This window comes from Lasioglossum baleicum, chromosome 17 (assembly GCF_051020765.1).
Source record: "Lasioglossum baleicum chromosome 17, iyLasBale1, whole genome shotgun sequence".
NCBI lineage: Eukaryota > Metazoa > Arthropoda > Insecta > Hymenoptera > Halictidae > Lasioglossum > Lasioglossum baleicum.
This window is the reverse complement of record NC_134945.1, coordinates 7,064,465-7,085,234: the sequence shown is the minus strand read 5'-3', so window position 1 is coordinate 7,085,234 and position 20,770 is coordinate 7,064,465. Positions and strand designations below refer to the sequence as shown.

General features: G+C 36.9%; 2 protein-coding genes across 5 annotated transcripts; one reads left to right on the top strand and one right to left on the bottom strand.

The window, feature by feature from the left end:
- Nucleotides 1–2,153: 2,153 nt before the first annotated feature.
- Rab21 (RAS oncogene family member Rab21) lies at nucleotides 2,154–5,771 on the bottom strand. Of its 2 annotated transcripts, none has more exons than XM_076441832.1 (4): nucleotides 5,201–5,771; nucleotides 4,911–5,078; nucleotides 4,735–4,853; nucleotides 2,154–3,405 (listed from the first exon to the last, which is right to left on the bottom strand). In XM_076441832.1, exons 1-4 carry the CDS (start codon nucleotides 5,339–5,341, stop codon nucleotides 3,195–3,197), a joined length of 639 nt encoding a protein of 212 aa, XP_076297947.1. In that variant the 5' UTR covers nucleotides 5,342–5,771; the 3' UTR covers nucleotides 2,154–3,194. The 2 variants fall into 2 exon arrangements, with proteins under 2 accessions (XP_076297947.1, XP_076297946.1); XM_076441831.1 differs by lacking the exon at nucleotides 2,154–3,405 and adding an exon at nucleotides 3,600–3,862 and having other exon boundaries at nucleotides 5,201–5,760.
- Nucleotides 5,772–6,221: 450 nt separating this feature from the next.
- Nucleotides 6,222–20,488, top strand: LOC143217483 (uncharacterized). Of its 3 annotated transcripts, XM_076441824.1 has the most exons (7): nucleotides 6,306–12,200; nucleotides 12,307–12,432; nucleotides 12,515–12,614; nucleotides 13,117–13,270; nucleotides 13,358–13,535; nucleotides 14,300–14,465; nucleotides 15,309–20,488. In XM_076441824.1, exons 3-7 carry the CDS (start codon nucleotides 12,541–12,543, stop codon nucleotides 15,928–15,930), a joined length of 1,194 nt encoding a protein of 397 aa, XP_076297939.1. In that variant the 5' UTR covers nucleotides 6,306–12,200; nucleotides 12,307–12,432; nucleotides 12,515–12,540; the 3' UTR covers nucleotides 15,931–20,488. The 3 variants fall into 3 exon arrangements, with proteins under 3 accessions (XP_076297938.1, XP_076297940.1, XP_076297939.1); XM_076441823.1 differs by lacking the exons at nucleotides 6,306–12,200; nucleotides 12,307–12,432 and adding an exon at nucleotides 6,222–6,283; XM_076441825.1 differs by lacking the exon at nucleotides 12,307–12,432 and having other exon boundaries at nucleotides 6,305–12,200.
- Nucleotides 20,489–20,770: the final 282 nt, after the last annotated feature.

The window sequence follows — 20,770 nt, the reverse complement described above, 5'->3', positions numbered from 1 at the left end:
TCAGGGTATTATGTAATGTACTGTTTAGCATAATGCGTCTATTATCATTTTTATGATAAAAGACCCAGATAGCATACGACGTCTTAAAGACGTAAAATGGACGTCTAGTTCAAATCTGAAAGTCTTGCGTCCTAAGAAGACTCTTTAATGATTACGTCTTTAAGACCATAAACAGTGTGGTTTTTATATACCCATAATCTAGCAGTATTGTTTGTTCGAGTTCGTGTTTTTGCTTCAATTGCAATTTTTCAATTTTACTTCTTCAATTTTTCAATTTTACTTCTTCAATTTTTCAATTTCAACTCTTCAATTTTTCAAATTTCGATTTCAACATCAATTTCAAGTTCAATTTCTACTCTTCTATTTCAACTTCAACTCTTCGATTTCAACTTCGACTTCAATTTCCATTTCAACTCTTCAATTTTTCAAATTTCAATTTCCATTTCAACTTAAATTTCAACTCTTCAAATTTCCATTTCAACTTCAATTTGAACTCTTCAAATTTCCATTTCAACTTCAACTCTTCGATTTCAACTTCAACTTCTTCGATTTCAGCTCTTCAATTTTTCAAATTTCAATTTCCATTTCAACTTAAATTTCAACTCTTCAAATTTCCATTTCAACTTCAATTTTTCAATTCCGACCACAATTTCAACTTCTTCGCTTCCAACTCTTCAATTTTTCAAATTTCAATTTCCATTTCAACTCGTCAAATTTCGATTTCAACTTCAATTTGAACTCTTCAAATTTCAATTTCAACTTCAACTCTTCGATTTCAACTTCAATCTTTCAATTTCGACTCCAATTTTAACTCTTCGATTTCAACTTTCCGTTTTCAACTTCGTCTTCTATTTCGATTTCAACTCGTCAAATTTCAACTTCAATCATTCAATTTCAACTCCTTGATTTCAACTTTCCGTTTTCAACTTCGTCTTCTATTTCGATTTCAACTCGTCAAATTTCCATTTCAACTTCAATCTTTCAATTTCGACTTCAATTTCAACTCCTGAATTTTTCAAATTTCAACTTCAATTTCCATTTCAACTCTTCGATTTCAACTTCAATTTTTATAATTTTTATAGTCGATTTAATTGCAATTGTTATTTTTATTACACTTTTTATGCCAATTCCACATGCGCTCTTCTGATAAAGCTAGGTTAACTTTAACTTAACTAGGTTAGCTTAACTTTAAACTCGTTTTTGTCGAAATCTTTTAATTTAATTAACATTTATGGACCTTTAAGACTTCTTAGGGACGTCTTGAAGACCTCCCGAATGTCGTACGGCCGCCTAATGAACGTCTTCTAAACGTCAAACAGACATCTTAAAGTCGTACCGTTTTCTAACACAATACGTTCAGGAGACGTTCGGAAGACATTCGTAGGACATTCGGGGCATCTTTAAGACGTCTGAATGTCCAACTTCCGACGCCTTTAAAACGTCTTTGTGCTATCTGGGTATATATACTAATCATTTCCAGATTTAATACGTATCTTTGTACATTTTCTTAAATAGTCCTGCCATTATGGGTTTCTGGGATAAAATAGAGGCTAATCGCCTAATACAACTCTTTTTGTTATAAAAAAAACAAAGGCTAACCCAGACCTATATAGAACTGATACAATTTAATTACATTCCTTCTTATTATTGGTAGAATAAAATTACCGTAATAAAGCATGATTATTTATACAAGAACTAGGATTAATTAATATGTTATTAAGAGTGTGTATATGTTACAGAATTAATAATTTCTTGTCACTTTTCCAAATGTTCCAAATTAATTACTTGTTCATAAACGGCCATGGGCAGTCCATCCATAAATTTACACGAAACTAACGATGAAGATTATGTTTAAAAGATAATTGATCGTTGCGAAAGATAGTTATGTTGCTACAGTAGATAGATCTGTGGATCTTAAGATCCACGTATGTACCTGTGATAGTGTAGAATATATTTGTCTTTTAGTCTCATGAATGCCGTGCATGTAATTAAATTAAGGTGACTATATATATTTTTTCCAGCAGTCTTTTACTTTGTAACTAATTTATAGATTAATCGAAATTGTGAACTATATAATATAAAGATGACAATTCCATAAAATAAACTATAAATAACATTCCCAAGAAGTAACATCAATATTACGCGGATATATGTATATGTTAATTAACTTTTTATTAAAACACAATGGTATTTAAATATACGTACATTTATATGACGGGAAATACATTCATCTGGTTTCCAGCTACACGATATACATGAATAACAAACGTATTTGGTTTACGAGTGAACCGAGGAGATGATCTTGTTAATGTAATGAAATATTGAAATACATGAAAATCAACTCTGAAAATAGTCGGTATTTCTTATGGTACGCTCAGTTAAATTATTTTTAGGCATCGCAATTTATATATATATATATATACCTATATATTTGTCGCTCTATTCAACGAAATAAAATATTACAAATTTCATGATATACATAGCTTATCAGTCGCTCCCTTTATAGACTTTGTACAATAATATATATTACCAATATTAATATGTACATTATTAAAACTGAGAAGGATCAAGATATTTTCTGCGTGATTGACTTCTCAGCAAAAAAAACATGTCGAGCGCACTGCGGAATGCCTACGATGGAATTAGGAAAGGAGAGCCGATGAGGGGGATTTACTGAGATCTAGGGCTGTTACTTTCCTTCGAAGGTCGAACATTTTGAAGCTTCGAAGGTGATGAGTAGACTGCAGATCTTTACTATAAAACAGTGAAAAATTAGAAAAATCTAAAAACAGTGTTACGTTGTTTTCAGCTGTAAAAAACTATTGGGGAATGAAATAAGTTTTTATTCGACTCCTGCTGCCCCCGCAATCGCTGCTGAACATTTTTATTTTGCACGGAGATCCGCAGTCTAGCGATGAGAATCGAACTTTCAAAGCTTCGATAACTGAAACCTCGAAAGCGATGAATAGTCTGCGGATCTTTACGCATTTATGGCTTCTGGAAATTTTCAAAAAATGTTATAATATAAAATTCTACAGAACCACCATCGAAAATCAGATTTTGCATAAACATCCGCAGTCTAGCGATGAGAATCGAACTTTTGAAGCTTCGAAATTCGAACCGCCGTAGTAAATCAGTTATTAGAGGATTAAAAGAAAGTTTCGAAGCTTTGAGCTTTGAAATTAAGACTTGCCTTAGAAACTATCATCTGCTTTTACGACACCCAGACAAGAGCAGATAGTGTGCAACACAGTTTCCGTTAGGCTCAAATTACTGATCATGGATACTTCCGTGGTCTGGCCCCGAAACAAAATCGATTTCTGGCCAGCGTATTCGTAGAGCCATAATTGCACAAGTCCATGGCACGCAGAGTGGGCTCGACAAAGCTCCTCTTTCCGAGGCAGTCTGTACAAAAGTATCGTAATACATCTTTCTGCATTGTACCAATGCAATTAAAACAATTCGTTAACGTAACTGTATATATAATCATTGTATGATCATTTTATAAAACTATAAAAAGAATTTGAAAAAAAATATTACAGCAGCCTGCAAAACAACTTTGTATATAACTTTGTATATACATACAATAGTGATTAGAATTAGAAACCGTCGCATCTGAAATTAAGATGCTTGCGAAGAGCCACCGCAACAAGAACTCTTAACTGGTTCCGCTTCCTCAGCCTCGTCTTCTACTACAACGACATTGCGCCGTGCGCTACTTGTCCTTGTTAGCGTTGACTTCTGTTCTACTTCGTCTGCGTGCTGTATCATTCGTCTTGTCAAGTCCGAGAACATGTCTTCGATATTTTGATTTAATTTTGCAGAGGTATGAAAATGCATAGCTCCTACTTGTTTGGCGTACCTAACGTCACACAAATTCTGGGTTACCCTTGGTTCGTCGACAACCCATTTCACTGACACTGTTTTCGTCGACACGATTCGACCGACAGTAACTTTTGTCGACACTATGTTTTCATCGACACTATGTTTCCATCGACACGGTCAAATCGTCAACAAATGTTTCCATCGACACGGTCAAATCGTTGACAAATGTCTTCATCGACACGGTTCGACCGACACTATTCTTATTTGTGTAATTATCGTACAATTTTGTTTGTTTGCAAGCAACTAAATGCGTCGAGAACATAACAGTGATAATAACGATTAATCTACAATAGGAAATACGCGAATTTGGTGTCAGCGGAAATAAATGAACTCAAACTTGTCGCTAAAGAAGGACTGTCAATGAAAACATATGTCTACGATTTGACCATGTCAATGAAGACATTTGTCGACGATTCGACCGCGTCGATGAAAGCATAGTGTCAACGAAAGTTACTGTCGGTCGAATCGTGTCAACGAAAACAGTGTCGGTGAAATGGATTGTCGACGAACCAAGGGTAACCCCAAATTTTATATTAAAGTCTCGAACTTGTCGAATTCACACATCGAGTTACAATACAGTGTTTTCTCGATAAATGTCCCAAATGTCTGGCGCCTTCCCATTTCTCGATAATGTAAAGATGGGGTTTTTCAATAGTCAAAAGCGCTATATAAAAGATCAATCTAGGTCGCAATCGCCCTCAAAAGTCCAATTTTTACGTTTGCAAGGCGTAACTTACAGCCAGGCCTCACATTTGGCAGAAGTCAAAGAATAGTATTCCTAACCAGATCCACAGTCTGGACAATTATCGAGAAAACACCGTGTATCTTTTAGTAGAGGAAAAAACTTACTCTTCAGCTTCTTCTATAGCGACGCTTCTATCTTTTTCCAAATCCATTTTATTCCCTGCTATCGCTAAAGAAATTTCACTGCCTAACATCTTTTTCAGTTCTTTCACCCAATTCTTCACCTGCGAAACGAGCAACAGTTGAAAGCATATGAACACATTCGTTCTCTCAGAGCATACCTTCTGAAAGGTGTCTTCGTCGGTGATATCGTAAACTAAAATGGCACCATTGGACATTCTATAATAAATCGGTCCGAGAGCGTGGAACTTTTCTTGACCCGCCGTGTCCCATATCGCCAAGTTCACCTTCTTTCCATTTATAGTAAGTTTCTTATTTAAAAATGAGGCCTGGAAGCCAACAATTACAATACGTCAAAGCGCATCTGACAAGTGTCTACACGCGAATAAGTTTAAACCACAGGTAGAGAAAGAAATGTGAGAGATAAATGAATAAAAGTATTAATTTCAACCTGTAGTGTGCTGATATGTCTATCGTTGAATTTATCTTCGACATATCGCAACGCGACAGAAGTTTTCCCGACGCATCCTTCGCCGAGTAAAACCACTTTGAAATTGTAATCGTTACCAGTGGTGCTAATTAGACTGGCCATAATTTACAGCTAACTAATTCCTATATTTAGCAAATAATGTACGAAATTCGAGTTGTCACGGAGTTGTCGCAGAGCGTGTTTAATTTTTCCTTTCCGCCGAATAAGGTTAAAACGAAACAATCAGCTGTTTTCATTTCAATGACCACTGAGCAAACAAAAAGCAAAAACATCTATGTACTTTCGTGATTCGAGGGGATCACCGATAGATGGCTAATCGCTTGATCGGCATTCCTGCCATGAAGTTCAAAATATTGTACCGAATATTCAGCAGAGAAATCGTATTAATAGAACAAAAACCGTTCCTCTCTGAGTCGTTGCGCGTCAACTCGATTCGATCGAGTTGTATTATCGTACAACGAGCGAAATCTTCCTTCCGCGAGCATCGCGTCGCATTTAAAAAACCTGTATTCGGGCATTTTTTTTTACTGTGTTCGTTACTCGCGAAGATGGCGCTGCGTTCCCTGTTGCCAAGCTGCCGCAATGATCTTTTACTTATTCTGATAGAAGAAATTCGCCGATAAATCCCGCGGACATTGTTGTTTTCTCGCGGATTTGCAAGCTGAATTTTCATCGCGACAGCCGGTTCAATTGCATTTGTATCTGAAAAATTGAATTATTACCGTCTCGGTACCCTGGTGGTACTCTGTCGAACTGACGTCCGACAAAAATCAAATCCTCCACCGGAAGTCAAGTTTTCATTATTCAAGATAAACTAGTATATCGAGTACGGTATATCGTCGAAATAAATGAGAAACATTGTCTAAAAATTTATTCGCACAGAAAATATGCATACCGAGCGCCGAGAAATCTAACAACGCGATGAAACGAGATTTTCTATTCGGACGGTTACGGACGCTCGTTTGACCAGCGTATAGAAGAGAGCCAGCGCCGTGAGTCTGCGCAAAAGAGTCCTCAAATCTGGCCGTCACCTGTATTGAAAAGGTAAGCGAATCTTCTGTCATTAATCTTAACATCTTAATGTGAATTTCGGGAGCACGTGTCGCGAAAATCCGATATATTGATAACGTGACGCGTTGTCAGCAACCTCTTAGATTGTCATGCGAAATTACTCGCGCGTTCTGAATAAATATGTTCGGAGATGTCAGCGTCTTCGGTACTATGACGAAAATCTGCCAGGCTACTGTTGCATTAACGCTGATACATTTGACATTTATTTCTCGTTTCGTCTGTTCGATTAGTTGTTCTCTTGATCGGTCATTAGTGCAGGCTAGCGTAGCTGCGAAAATGTTCGTAGTTTATGTCAAGTGCGACGAGAAACTTTCACCAGATTGTCGTCGTAGGTACCGCGCGTACCTTCACAATTTTTCATTGTCGGCACTGGTCGGTTGCATCGAATAATCCACAGAAAAGATCGTTCACGGATCATCGTAGGAATCGAACGATCGTTGCCCGTTGTTTGTTGTTCGGCTAGACGGTTATTCCCGCGTTTTTAGCTGCGTGCATGTTCCACTTGGCAAGTGGACTTGTTTGTTTGTGCGTGCCGTATCATCTGTCATGGCGTGCCCGCTTCTGGCGGGTATCGTGTCCGCTGACTTTTCTCTCCTTGTTGTTCGCTCGAGGTTCGTGTCAGTCTTTATTGTCACATAGATTGTTCGGGAGGGATCGTTCGAATAATTTTCGGACGATCGGTCAACGTTAATGTCGCATTTATACGATCTTTCGGGTCGACATACTGCCAGTTTGATCGGGACGGGGTTGGTTAGGTCCGGAGGGAAGGGAAAAAGAGCCGACCATGGCGGCGACCGTACTGTGCCACGCGCCATGTCGGTCTCTTGCTCGCGCACGTCCTTCGGTCCGTGCACCACGTTCGTCCCGTGTACATTTCTTTTTTTGTCTCTCTGTTCGTGAAAATGGCACACGACTTGTCACCACTGCGCTTCGGCAGGGGCCCCACAACGTCTTTCGAAAAGGGAGCCTCGCGCTCAATCTCCTACGTATGCTCTCGAAATTGATGGCCTTTTCTTGCCGCCTGCCCGAATAAAAACAGCCCGAAATATTTTTCCCCGCATTCCGCAACTTTTACCTCGGATCTTCCAGCTTCAATTCAAATTCGATGTTCATTTTAATATTATCGGGCCGACAAGAATGTAATTTCGGTATTTTAAGATCAACTTTAGTCAATGAAAAATTTGCTTATTCATTCTTTCGGCAAAATTTTTTTGAATTAAAATATTGGGCTGTATTTCACCTTAAAATACCGAAATTACTTTATGCCAAACCAATTATCGGCCGTAACATAATAATTAGACTGCGGGAGTAATTAGAACGCTGCAGTATTAAATTCGACAGAATTTAATACGATTTTCATTTATTTTGAATCTATAATTTGTCTCTAAAAAATTGGAAAGTGATAATAATAAATTATTTAATCGATCTCGACGTCGCTCACGTACATTTAATTTTTGAAAATGTAAAATCATTTTCCGAGGTTGTTAGAGCAGTACGTCTTGATATTTTTATTTCAACGAAAATACCGGAACCTGTTTTATCATAATGTAGGTCATCTCGATCAGATACTTGCGACATCGTTAAACATCGGCCGAATGAAATCGAAGTCTCTCGGTCCGACGTAACTTTATCGCCGGTGAGGATCTTGCTAATTGTTTACGCGGTGGTTAAATAATTAACCAGAATGCGCAGTGATCTTGTGAGACAACTGGGCAGAGAATCGGGTGACACGTATTTACATGGGGGTGGACGGTCTTCTATTTTTAAAACGCGGCGGGGCAACTGTAAAAGTGAGAAGGAAAGTTGGAACTACCGAGTTTATCATGTCAGGGACACGTCGTTTCGGCTCGATGCAGTTTTTCTGTGTCCATTCCTCCCTTAAAGCGAGAGTTCCGTTTCTATTTATCGCCCGAAATAATGTGAAAATATCTCGACGATGCTCTCTAACTGTTTTTCCAAATTTTATCTTGTTACAAACATGTATACATGTGTACGATAATATTAATCTTTACAAATGATAAACAGATTAAATTTATACGAACGTCGACAATGTAAAAGATTGTACAACGCATCCGATGGCGTTGCTGTTGTAACGAGCTTCTCATTAATTCGTTGGCATAGTTTTATTTTGTTTTCCTTTTTTTTTTTTTTGGTTGATTGATACGAAAGCATTTGTGTTAGCGAAATACGAACAACTATTTAATATCCGCGCAGTGGGGTCAGAGATCCGAGTCGTATCGGGATGAAGAAGCAACCGATCAACAAACCACGTGGCAACATCGCTGTAACCCTCCTCTTCCCCCCCCCCCCTTCCTGTTGTCTGATGCTCCTTACATCGTCTGCCTTCTCCCTCCCCCTCGTGCTCATCGACTGCAACGAGGCGAAAGCACATTTACATTTTTTCGCGTATAGGTGCGTTGCAACATTCTTGCTTTGTGGTTTCAACTACCGATGGCGCCACTCCCAGAATCACTGAAAAAATATGTCGTGTGCGTCGAGACACCCGAGAGAAACACTTTGATATGCAGGGCTGTGCGTGCTCGTAACGCAAGGATCTAAATTGCATTTATCCATTTTCACCAATTCGCAATATTTATTCAAGTTGGCACGTATATATTATTGAAGTGAAACTTCTTTATACTTAAAGTTTCAAATCGATCGAACCAGTCAGACTTGTTTTTGGTTATTCACTCATTGCCTTACAATATTCGTGACGAAGATTCTGAACAGATTCTAATAGAAATTTTAATCGATCAAATTTTCTTATTCTTTTTGGCAAAAGATCATCGAACAAAATTAAAAGTATTTTTGTAACCGTGTACGCGATATTAACCCTCGGACAATGGACGATTTTTATAGCTATACAGGGTGAGTCCGAAGAAACAGAACAGTTAAATATCTCCCTTACTTTTCGTTGTACAAAAAAACTTTTTCGGACAAAGTTACTCTATTTTGAAGTTGAACAAAAAACAGTGAGTTTTGAAAAGGATTGTTTAATTGAATAGTTTCGAGAATATTACATTTGCTATTACGAATTATTTAATACTTTAAACGCAATAAAGCAATCATTTTACAATACAATTTCTACATGAAGATATTGTTTGTCATTATGTTTTATAAATTATACCGGGTGCTTCTTTCTTTTGCACAGTAGTGTATGAACCTCATCGGAATGTCCCTAAAAACGTCCGGCGCGTGTTCGTGCTGTTCGGGACGTTCGGATCATTGAAAATGCTGTTACGCTCCTGGATAAAATGATCCTTGAGAAAGACAAGGACGGGCGAGGAACTATACAGAGTAAATTCGGAATATCGAAGGAAAACTGGTTTGCCTCCGCGGGTTGCACCTACTCCGACATGTGTATCTCGATCGAATAACCGTCTCGCGCGCGTACATATATTCCTCTCAGCGACCAACGAACTTGTCGAAGTCAAACACGCCCCTCTAGATTACAAATTTTCATTGGCCGTGGTCGGCGATCTGTTTCTGTGACGTCACTGACCTGCTTTTCAAATTTACTCGAAACAAAAGGAGCATACAGGAGAAAAGAGCGAATAATTATAACTTGGACTGTATCTTTATAATTTAAATAATTTACCCTTTGCACTCGGAAAATTAAACATTTCTTCCGATCCAGGATATTTGAAATTTTATGGTTATGAAATTGGTATAATACCTCAAACAATACCTAAATGTTTAACAATTGATTAGACACCGATATATTTTTGGGCAAGAAACTAATTTCGGTATTTTAAGAATTTCTTTCTTCAAACGATGAACACGTCAATCTCAATCAAATATTTTCTTATTTATTCTTTTTGGCAAAAGATAGTCGAGCAAAAGGGAAAATAATTCAGTAAAGTTCATTGCTTGAATAAAAAAAATTAAAATACCGAAATTACTTTATTGCCAACCGAATATTTAATAATGTAAACAAATAATGACACAGAAATTTTTAGCGGTGCCTCTCGGAGGGGACAACCGAGTGCAAAGGGTTATTTTAAGGGTCGCGGTACGGTTAGTGTTAACAGGATAATTAAAAGAAGAATGTACAATTTTTATTTAGCTCCTGTGCCCTGCAAACAATGCTTTTTTTTTAATTTTGCATAAAGAGTAGCAGTCTAGTTACAACAGACGTCGAAAATTCGCTCGAGCGTTTGCAAAACACAAGTCACGCAAAAGTCGTCTTTGTAAACGAGGTTGAAAAAACATTACGGGTCCCTCTACGTTTCGATGACGCTCCACAAGTGTCCCGGTATCGCTCAAGGTACATAATGTTTATCGAGCAACAAGTTATAGCTGGGGGGAGGGGGGGTATGGCTTAATTGTCGTTCTAAAAATTAATCGGAGGAAAAGATACTTCAAGAAATCCGTCGCTTCGTCGTATTAGCCGCGTACTGTTGTGATTTCACGCTTCCCTATTTTTAGACTCTCTTGTTGTGTCGGCGGACAGCATAATCGAAAACAATCTTATTCGACTAGCATCTCATAGTGGCTCCTTCTTTCGTGTATTTGTTCATTGACAAGTCGCTGCTCGAAACGCTTTTATACATTGGTATAATATTATGGAACTCGTTGCAGTTGATGTAGGTCATTCACACGCGCGAAATCAATGTTTACAGGCACACAATTTCTCTGTATGTAATTACAAATAACCAGGGTTCGGGAAAGATCGATTTTTCAGATAGTAAATGGACTAGAAATATTTTAGTTACAAATGGAAAAACCATTTCAAATATGTATTTTAACAGCTCATGAAATTACTATTGTGAAATAGTTATTTATAAACAATATTTCGTGAAACAGTAATATTTCACAGAGTTTGGAAATAAGAGGTTTCTGTCCTTTAATATTTTACGGTACATTATACATAGAAGATATTAATTTTGTTTAGAAGTGACTGACAACAAGTTTATTTCCTTTTTTAATATGCTCAATAGATCGAAAATAACGCGACAGTATTTTTAAACTTTCAATGCATAAAATCCGCTGTCTTTTTTGTATAAAATTATTTCAAGTTTTCCCCAGCCCTGCAAACAACATTAAAAAATTACTTGAATCGTAAAACAACACGATCCGTTTTTCTCTTTAACAATTAGGTTAGGTTATGCATATGAAATGTCCGATTTTTAACAATGACATTAAAACCCTTCTACTTCTACTTCTTGATTCTTGTAAAAATGACAAGAATTAATTTATTTAGACTTGTGAAAGCATCTTTATAATTTCATTAATCGTGAAATAAAGATCTAGAACCGGTCAAAGTTTTCTACGAAACGTTTACTGAGAGTCGCATTCTAAAATCGGACATTTCATATGCAACAACCTAATATAAAGACCGCACGGCGGGAGGAGAAGAGCGTTAATAATATTCTGGGTACTCGCACTGGATAAAAGAGAGTGGTCTAATTGTTGAACGTGTCGCATACGTTTAACGTAAACGCGAGCAAAACAAGTATTCAGTCGACGTGCAACGTAATATAACAAGTGACAAAGTTATTGTGGTGGTTCTTTGTAGAAAGAAGAAGCGTTTGGGTGAAGTGTCGATTTCCTTCAGCACATTGTTTTTCTTTGCAGTTTTATCGTGTAATATAAAGTGGGGATTCGTGAGATTATGGACGCCCCCTAGTAGCAATGCGTGTGTCACGGCGCGTAGCGTCTCGCACGTATAACACTGTCAAGCCGAAATCGCGGTGTTAGTTACTGAACTGGCAACGAATCAATGTAAACAAGTATAATAAAGATGGTGATGATCTACGGTTTTTTCGTCGTGTGAAATTTGTCGCGAGTGAGATTAATACACGATTTTATTACATACCGTACGGACAGAACGAAGCTAATTTCGACTTACGGTCGCACGATCATCGAAAACATGCTGAATTCTATAAAGGTACATTATTTTCAGGACGCGTTCTTCACACATACGGTTAAATATTTTTCTTACAATATATATATATATATATTATTGTACCTATATATGAAATTCTTCTTTGTAGGTAATTACTTACAATTATAAATGTAAATCAATTGTTAATTCTCGACGATACTGGAGCGAATTCAGTTGGAATAAACTTTTATTGGTTTTATTATGAATTTCTTATCGTGCGATATACTTTGTTTATGTAAGATTTTATACAAAAATTTTAATCAGACACCTTGCGCCGCCATCCTAAGTAATATTTAACGGTTTTTGCTTCTTTACAGGAACAGCGTCGAAATAACTCTGCAAAATGTTTAGTTTTCACAAGCCAAAGGTGTATCGATCTAGTACCGGGTGTTGCATTTGTAAAGCCAAGTCTAGCAGGTACGTTATTAGTCGGGTCGGACCGAAAGTTCGTAGCGTTTCTAAATTGAAACTCGAAGATAAAATTAGGACATTTATACATGGATTTGTTCGATAATGTATTGTTACGACGGCAAGAGACGAAGTTGCCTGCCCCTGAAGATATCGCAGAGATCGACAGAAGTCGTCTGCGGTTTCCAGACAACAAGGTTGTTGTTGTCGAGAGACAGACACTCTCAAGCCTTTCAAACGAGAACACGCGCTTATGATATTCCATCGTTAGCTGTGTTACGCTTAATAAAATAGTGTTGTGGTTCCATATTCAATGGCGAGATGGGGCCGAAGCCTCGGCAACAATATTTTCCATCCATTTTGTGTTATTTGATAAACCTATGAATCAATATCTGAATTTTATCTTCGAATCTTGATTTGACAACGTTGCATACTTCCGTTCAAACCTGATGCTGAAGCGTCGCTTCGCGAATCAAAGAATATAACCGAGAATGTTTTTCTGTTGGCGCAGCTCACGGTTCACAGACAGTAAAAAGTACGAGGACGATTTTATGGAATGTTTCCAGCTGGAGGAAAGGCGCACTGGAGAAATTTGTAACGCATGCGTGCTCTTAGTCAAAAGGTGGAAGAAATTACCAGCAGGAAATAATCGCAACTGGAGACATGTCAGTTCCGATAAATCTATTACTATTTTGATTCGATAATCTTCTAAATATATTCTTGTATAATAATGACATTTTCATTCGGTACAGGTCGTCGACGCACGTGCAGGACCTGGCATAAAGTCGTTAACGAAGTTCAAATCAAAGAATAAAAAGAAAATAAAGGATTTACCAGAGAAATTTGAAAAGATAATGAAGAAGAAACATATCTATTTGAAAACTGACAGAGATCGTGAACAAAGTCCTGCGATGAGCGATGATTTAACAGGTTGGTACTCGATTGGACTGTGCATTTTATGACATTGAGGGGTTAGGATACTGTAACAAGTTTAAACAGCAGTACAGAAAAAAGTGAATGATCGATTAAACGAACTATGAAAAGATCCTGGAAATATTTAAAAAATAATTGTTCTTATGCCTTTCGTCGTCTTCGCTCGGAATAGCTTTCCTTCCAGACGGCCAACTGGTGCACAGGACTGTTACAAATCGAATTAACTATATCAAAAATCCCGAAAATGTCATAAACTGTGATATATTCTCTAGGCATTGACGATCCCACATCTCAATTTTTGCGAAAACTAACAAAATGGCAAATATTTTAAATTTAATGACCGAATTTTGGTAGAAAATTCGTTTTTTTAATTTATATTTAACAAAATAATGGAAAAATGAAGAAACCTCGATCGTCAATGCCTAATAGATATTATGATGAAGATAACTGTAAAATTTTAATGTAATTGTCAGGGTAGAATTCGAGAAAAACGCGTTCAAAGTTTACGAATGTAATTTTTCTATAAAAAAAATATCGTCAATGAAAAATCGATCGTCAATGCCTAATAGATATTATAATGAAGATAACCGTAAAATTTTAAAGTAATTGCCAAGGTAGAACTCGAGGAAAACGCGTTCAAAGTTTACCAATGCAATTTTTCTATAAAAAAGAATATTCTCCATTTTTTAAAAATATTACTCTGTCCTAACCGCTTGATACAGTTCTAGTTCTGAAAAATAATTATGAAATTTTGTTTATAGAAGACTATTTGAACGGAAATGGCAGTAAAGGCTCGAGTCGCGCCGGAAGTCCTGTAGGCAGCGACGATATTCCAGTGACTGAGAAACAATTAGACATGCAGGATATTTCCGAAGCGAAGGATGATTTAACTGTTAACGGATTTATTGATTTGTCGTATTTCAAAAGGTAAATATTAACTAGCTCGTACTGACACTAACCGTACCTTCTACAAATAGTCCAGTCAATGAAAGGTTGTAGAGGGAAATGGAAGGAACATAATTTTTAACTTTGGGTCTTTGTTTGGACTAGTTAGGAGGTAAACATACTGAAAGTCCCCTTCTTCGGTTTTCCGCTTATATCTCGGAAACGGTGCGTCCTAGCGATAAGACCATTCTATACAAAATTAAAGCTGATCAAGTGTGTCACAAGATTGATTCGATTCAGTTTTTCGCTATCTCGCATAGTTTCTGAGATATCCGGGCTCGAAGTTCACTAATTGTGCTGAAGAGTTAGCTAGTCTTGGAGCGCGGATATCTCGGAAACTATGCGTGATAACGAAAAACTGAATCCAATCAATCTTGTGCCACATTTTGACAGCTTTAATTTTGTATATAATAGTTTCATCGCTAGGACACATAGTTTCCGAGATATAAGCGGAAAACCGAAAAAGGGGACCTACGTGCCCCCCTGTACACCGCTCACCTCCTAGTAGTAGAGACTTTTAGTATGTTTACTTCCTAACTAGTCGAAACAAAGTCCCAAAGTTAAAAATTGTGTTCCTTCCATTTCCCTCTACATCCCCCTTACGAGCATTCATTGACTGGACTAAAAATGTATCGGACAGACATTCTTTCATAAAAAACGACAGGACTGAACTTATTTAAATTATTAAATATGAAGAAATTGAGTAATTTCTGACGTGGAAGTATCTTTATAATTTCAATAAATGAGGGTTAGTGTCAACTAGTATTAAATTTATACGTTTGTACTGATTGTTCTGTATTTAACATACGTTATTTATAATTTTAGGGAGGTTATTTGTTGTGGAACAATATTCAAGGGTCCATACGGTGAAGTGATAGTAGATCCTTCTCTGATAAAACCTTGCATCGGTTGTATAGCTAGACAACAACGACAACAACAAGCAAACGCGTTAAGCTGCAGTCCTGCGCATAGTTCTGCATCGGCCAGTCCTGTCCACAGTTCTGCGTCTGCTAGTCCTGCCCATAGTGTAGAGTCTGGTACAGAGACCACCGTCTCTAAACAGACAAGTAAGACGTTTAGTGACTCGTCATCAGATTCTGGCTACGACGAATCCTCGAACCAGGGACTCGGCGAAAGTAAGATTACGAAAATTCTACAAAGTACGAGTGCTACCGTGAAATCAACGGTCAAGATACAACCATTGAAAAGTGTTCAACTAAAAGCTATACCGGTATCGGAAGCTGCCAGGTTAAAGACAGACGTACCGATCAAACTGGTACCGATCAAGCAGATCGATCAACTGTCCTGTAAGCCATTGTCATTAGTTTCTTCTACCAATGTTACTTTAAGCAGTAGTACTTCACACTCCATTGTTACCGTCCCGAGTAATCCGCTCGTCGATTTCGCGATGCACGCCGCCTCATCCAGGCAATCAGTTTCTAATTAATGTCAGTCTCTCATAGAATTTTAATTTATTTTATTTTTCGTACGCATAGCTAGACGTGTATGCTGTATTTGCAAAAAATTGTGTGTTAAATATGCTACCATTTATACTATCCCAGATTACAAAGGCTCTGGATGAGAGTGTTTAAGTTTTATCATGTCGAGAGCACAGAGAGTTTATAACGTTATATGAATGAGAAGAACTGTTATAAGTGTACGGTAGATATATAGTGCTCTTGGGATAGGTTGCGTGGGACTTTTGTCCTCGATCGTTGGTTGTTGAAAAAGATTATATAGAAATATATAGAAAAATTATATATTATATATTGTCTTGATGGACGTGAACTTTTTAAGCACGCGTTCCACGTCTGTTGGACGATTCTTACCGGAGCACAGTTGAGAAAGAGCACGATGTCTCTACTGGAATGCTGTTTGTAGCATAGATTAAAATATACTTTTAAACTGCCACGAATATATATGATTGTTAACTCTTCGCGAAAAATGTTTTCCAGTATGCGGAGAGTTTACGATTACTTTCTCTACGTGTAATAATTAGCTACATACATCAAAACGCTGTGATCACATTGTAGTGGCAGTTTATGGTATCTTTGTTCTAACGAGAAGACCTCGCGTATCGAGAACGCCGGATCGCAACGAGTTTTCGTGTGGACATTGCTGCTTACGCACCCTCGTGAACTATGCAATTGGTTTTAAACGCCAACGCGAACCCGTTCTCGAGATAATCGACTTTGAAACGCGACATGTGCGTTATATTACATAAGTGAAAACATATTAAAACAGCGGTCGGTGGCTGAGCGGGTTCACCGAATGTCTACCACGAGATTGGTCGGGGTTCGTGTTTACAGTCGGCATTTTTTATAAATATTCTTTTTTTCACTTTCCTTTTTATTCTTCTACGTGCTCTTCGTTTCTTCAAAATTTCAATTTTAACTCTTCGGGTTCAACTTCAATTTTTCAATTTTCAACTTCGTCTTCAATTTGCACTGAAACTTCCATTTTTCAATTTCAACTTCGTATTAAATTTCTATTTCAACTCTACTGTTTCAACTGCAATTATTCAATTTCTACATCAAATTCAACTCTTTAATTTTTCAAATTTCAATTACCATTTCAACTCTTCGCATTTCAACTTCAATTTCAACTCTAGAATTTTTCAAATTTCAACTTCAATTTGCATTTCAACTTCAATTATTCAATTTCGACATCAAATTCAACTCTCCAATTTTTCAATTTCCATTTCAACTTCTTCGGTTTCAACTTGAATTTTTCAACTTCTTCGGTTTCAACTTCAGTTTTTCAACTTCTTCGGTTTCAACTTCAATTTTTCAATTTCATCTTCGACTTCAATTTCGATTTCAACTTCAATTTCCATTTCAACTCTTAGATTTCAACATAGTGATTTAATTGCAATTGTTATTTTTATTATACTTTTTATGTCAATTCCACATGCGTTCTTCTGATAAAGCTAGGTTAACTTTGAAAAATTGAAGTTGAAATGGGAATTTGGAAAATTGAAATTTAAGTTGGAACGTGGAAATTGAAGTCGAAGTTGAAATTGAAGCGTTGAAGTTGAAATACAAGAGTAGAAATTGATGTTGAAATCGAAATTTGAAAAATTGAAGTTGAGATCGAAGAGTTAAAATTGAAAAATTGAAGTTGAAATGGAAATTTGAAAAATTGAAGTTGAGATCGAAGAGTTGAAATTTCAGTTGACATGGAAATTGAAGTCGAAATTGAAATTGAAGAGTTGGAGTTGAAATACAAGAGTAGAAATTGAACTTGAAATTGACGAGTTGAAGTTGAAATCGAAGAAGTTGAAATGGAAATTGAAGTCGAAGTTGAAGTTGCAATACAAGAGTAGAAATTGAACTTGAAATTGATGTTAAAATCGAAATTTGAAAAATTGAAGTTGAAATAGACGAGTTGAATTTTAAATCGAACAGTTGCAAAGTAAATCGAAGTCGGAAGAAGTTCACAAGTTTGTGTAACCTACGTCCCCACAAAAGCTCGTTGCGATCCGTCGTTCTCGATCTCTTCGTTCTCCTCGTAAGCATTAGTCGAATTAACCGTACGCGAGCGTGGCAAAAGGTTTCTTATCCATAGCTTTTCGTTTTCTGGGCTTTACCTAAAATTGCAATCGTAAATGTGAATATACATATATGTATAGAACGTTCCAAGATGCCAATCACATTTTTTCCAAACATTTGGGTCCAAAAATTACGAGAGAGAGAGAGAGAGAGAGAAAAAAAAAAGAAAGACGAAGAAGAAGAAACGAATTCACTTAGGGTCACGATAGCTACATTGTACCAGATGCATTTGAGAAATATGATTCATGCAAAGGTCCATGACGTTAAGGATAAGTAATTTCAACTTAAGGAACGAATGTGTTCGGGTACTGTAAATCCTGACCCACGTTAATAGCAATAATATGAAGGGTAACTTTTCTAATAAAACTAAAACGAAGTCTGTTGAATAGCATCATATCAGTATGATGATATAATTTAGGCAGTATTACTAGCGAGAGTGAAAAATTGAACGAGAGAAATATGGCAATCAGATTGGCAAACTGGACCAGTAAAATTTGTTATGATATTTCAGGGTTACTGTATCATTAATGTATAAAAAGAAAAAGAAAGAAAGAAACGAGTGAACAACAGGATAACTGATCTACGGAAATATTAAGTATAATAATAAGGTGAAAACTGTTAGTTCCTAGTTTTCATAGATGGGCACACGATCGAACACAAAAGCACATGAAAAAAGTACCTGTGTGAAAACAACCGATTAACTGTGATCATTGGATTGTTCAGATTTTTCGAATACACGTTTTTCTTTTCAACATTCTCAACTCGACACACACGCACAAAGATTCTCGAAATTTTCTAATACGGTGGTGTAGTTTTTACGGTGGAACCCAGGAGTAATCGCGCGACAAACAACTTTTCTAAGAATACGTGTTACATGTAAGAGATCCTATACAAAGCTAACATCCGTAACAGTTGCGAAAACGTACAGTTAACAAATAATAACCTTAACGATAACGCCAAAGATATACGAGAGAGATAGACATTATTTTATAGCAACGACAAATCATTCGAAGCGTTACATATTTGACTGCGGAATTGAGAAACTTAAATCTTGGAATTTTTAAAACCGGGAAAACATAAAGAGAGAGGTGATAGAAATAAAAAGATCCACGAGTGAAATCTACTTCTGGGATATCGGCAATCTTTTTTTCGAGTACTGCGTTCGCTGCCCATCTGGCTTAAGCTCATTGACAATCGCGTTACGTGACAAGGAAACGACAACAGTTTTTCATGCGAAATCAAACAAACATCGAAACCGGCGATTCGTCGAAGGACAATGTCGACCACCTTGTCCCCCGACGAATTTCACTTGTACATTTTCTTCGCCTAGAGGAGAGACTTTATGATCTCTTTTACTGTGAATAATTACTAGCTATGGTTTTGTTCGTTGTAACTCGCACGTTATGATTTATAATGATTAATATAATATGTTAAGAATTCAGGTCGGATCATAGATGAAACAAGCCATATATTTGTTTAGCACTATTGTGTAAGATTGATCTTTTAAACACACAGTCAGGAATATGTAATACGAATCTTGCTACTCGAGACGCTCAAATTACAATTAAGATTTCTATAATATACTCGTTCAAGCACGCATACAACTATAATATAATTTTTTAAATAACCTTTATTATCTAGTCTATGATCCTTCCTCTCTCTCTGAAACGGAAAATATAAGGAAATACTTGTTTAACTTATTTATTTTGTAAGTTTATTTACTTGCAATATATATATATATATACATATATATATATATATATATATATATATATCGTATTCTTTTTTTTTCTACGTAAATTTATATATATATTTTTATACAAATTATAATCGTTGCTTTTTACGAAATCAACACTTCCGCAGCACTGGCCCCGGGGGAAGAGGAACGCGTTGTGTTCGATTCCAGGTCAATCTGCTGGCAATATTCGAGGAATTTATTTATTTTCAATTAGTACGAATATCAATCCAGCTCTTGAGTTCTAACACGTGACTTGAGAAGTCTGTGAACGGTGCCCAGAGCATGGTTGCCATATTCTGCGGGAACCAGGCCCCTTACCGCTGCGCCCCTCGCCCATCAGCACCGCTGAGCGCGCCCCACTCTTCCCACTAACACTCGTCAGTGTCCGTACCGCGTGGAGCAAGCTTAGTTAGCGGTACGCGTCAGTGTTAGTGGGAAGAGTGGGGCGGGCTCAGCGGTAAGGGGCCTGGTTCCCGGGGAATATGGCAACCATGGGCCCAGAGATTGATTAGGCACTGGAAAACATTGATATAAGTGTGCGTAACGACATTTTGTACATAAAATGGTCTCATATTCAAAGTAACATGATTGCGTGATATACATAAAGAATACTGCATAACTGCGTGTGTTTTTAAAACCGGAAAGAGGACGACAAATGAAAAAAAAACTTTATCGATAGAGAAAGATTATAAATGAATATATTGTATGTGCAGCTACGATGAATAATATTATTTATGGATAATGCGAAAACAGAGCTGCGGACGACAAACATCAAATTTATCTTATGAATGAATATGAATATGAAGTACTATCGGGATGTTACATTAAAGTTAAGGAAGATCATGTGTCATTTCCAATATGTTAAACGTCCTTGGAACGAAAAAAGTAACGATGAAACTGTTTGAATAAAATATAAACATGATTGAAGCTCGTGTGCATTGCTGTCGTATTCGAAACTTGAATCGCAACGTTTCTCGAACATTCGAAAGAGAAACTAC

What these genes read in the sequence shown, in the direction of transcription:
- Rab21 (XM_076441831.1), bottom strand. Translation starts at nt 5,341, where the DNA reads ATGGCCAGTCTAATTAGCACCACTGGTAACGATTACAATTTCAAAGTG. An exon ending in GACATATCAGCACACTACAG is followed by an intron (nt 5,079 to 5,200) that starts GTTGAAATTAAT and finishes GTTGGCTTCCAG; the next exon opens with GCCTCATTTTTAAATAAGAA. An exon ending in ACGAAGACACCTTTCAGAAG is followed by an intron (nt 4,854 to 4,910) that starts GTATGCTCTGAG and finishes CTCGTTTCGCAG; the next exon opens with GTGAAGAATTGGGTGAAAGA.
- LOC143217483 (XM_076441823.1), top strand. Translation starts at nt 12,541, where the DNA reads ATGTTTAGTTTTCACAAGCCAAAGGTGTATCGATCTAGTACCGGGTGT. An exon ending in TGTAAAGCCAAGTCTAGCAG is followed by an intron (nt 12,615 to 13,116) that starts GTACGTTATTAG and finishes CTGTTGGCGCAG; the next exon opens with CTCACGGTTCACAGACAGTA. An exon ending in GATTTGTCGTATTTCAAAAG is followed by an intron (nt 14,466 to 15,308) that starts GTAAATATTAAC and finishes TTATAATTTTAG; the next exon opens with GGAGGTTATTTGTTGTGGAA.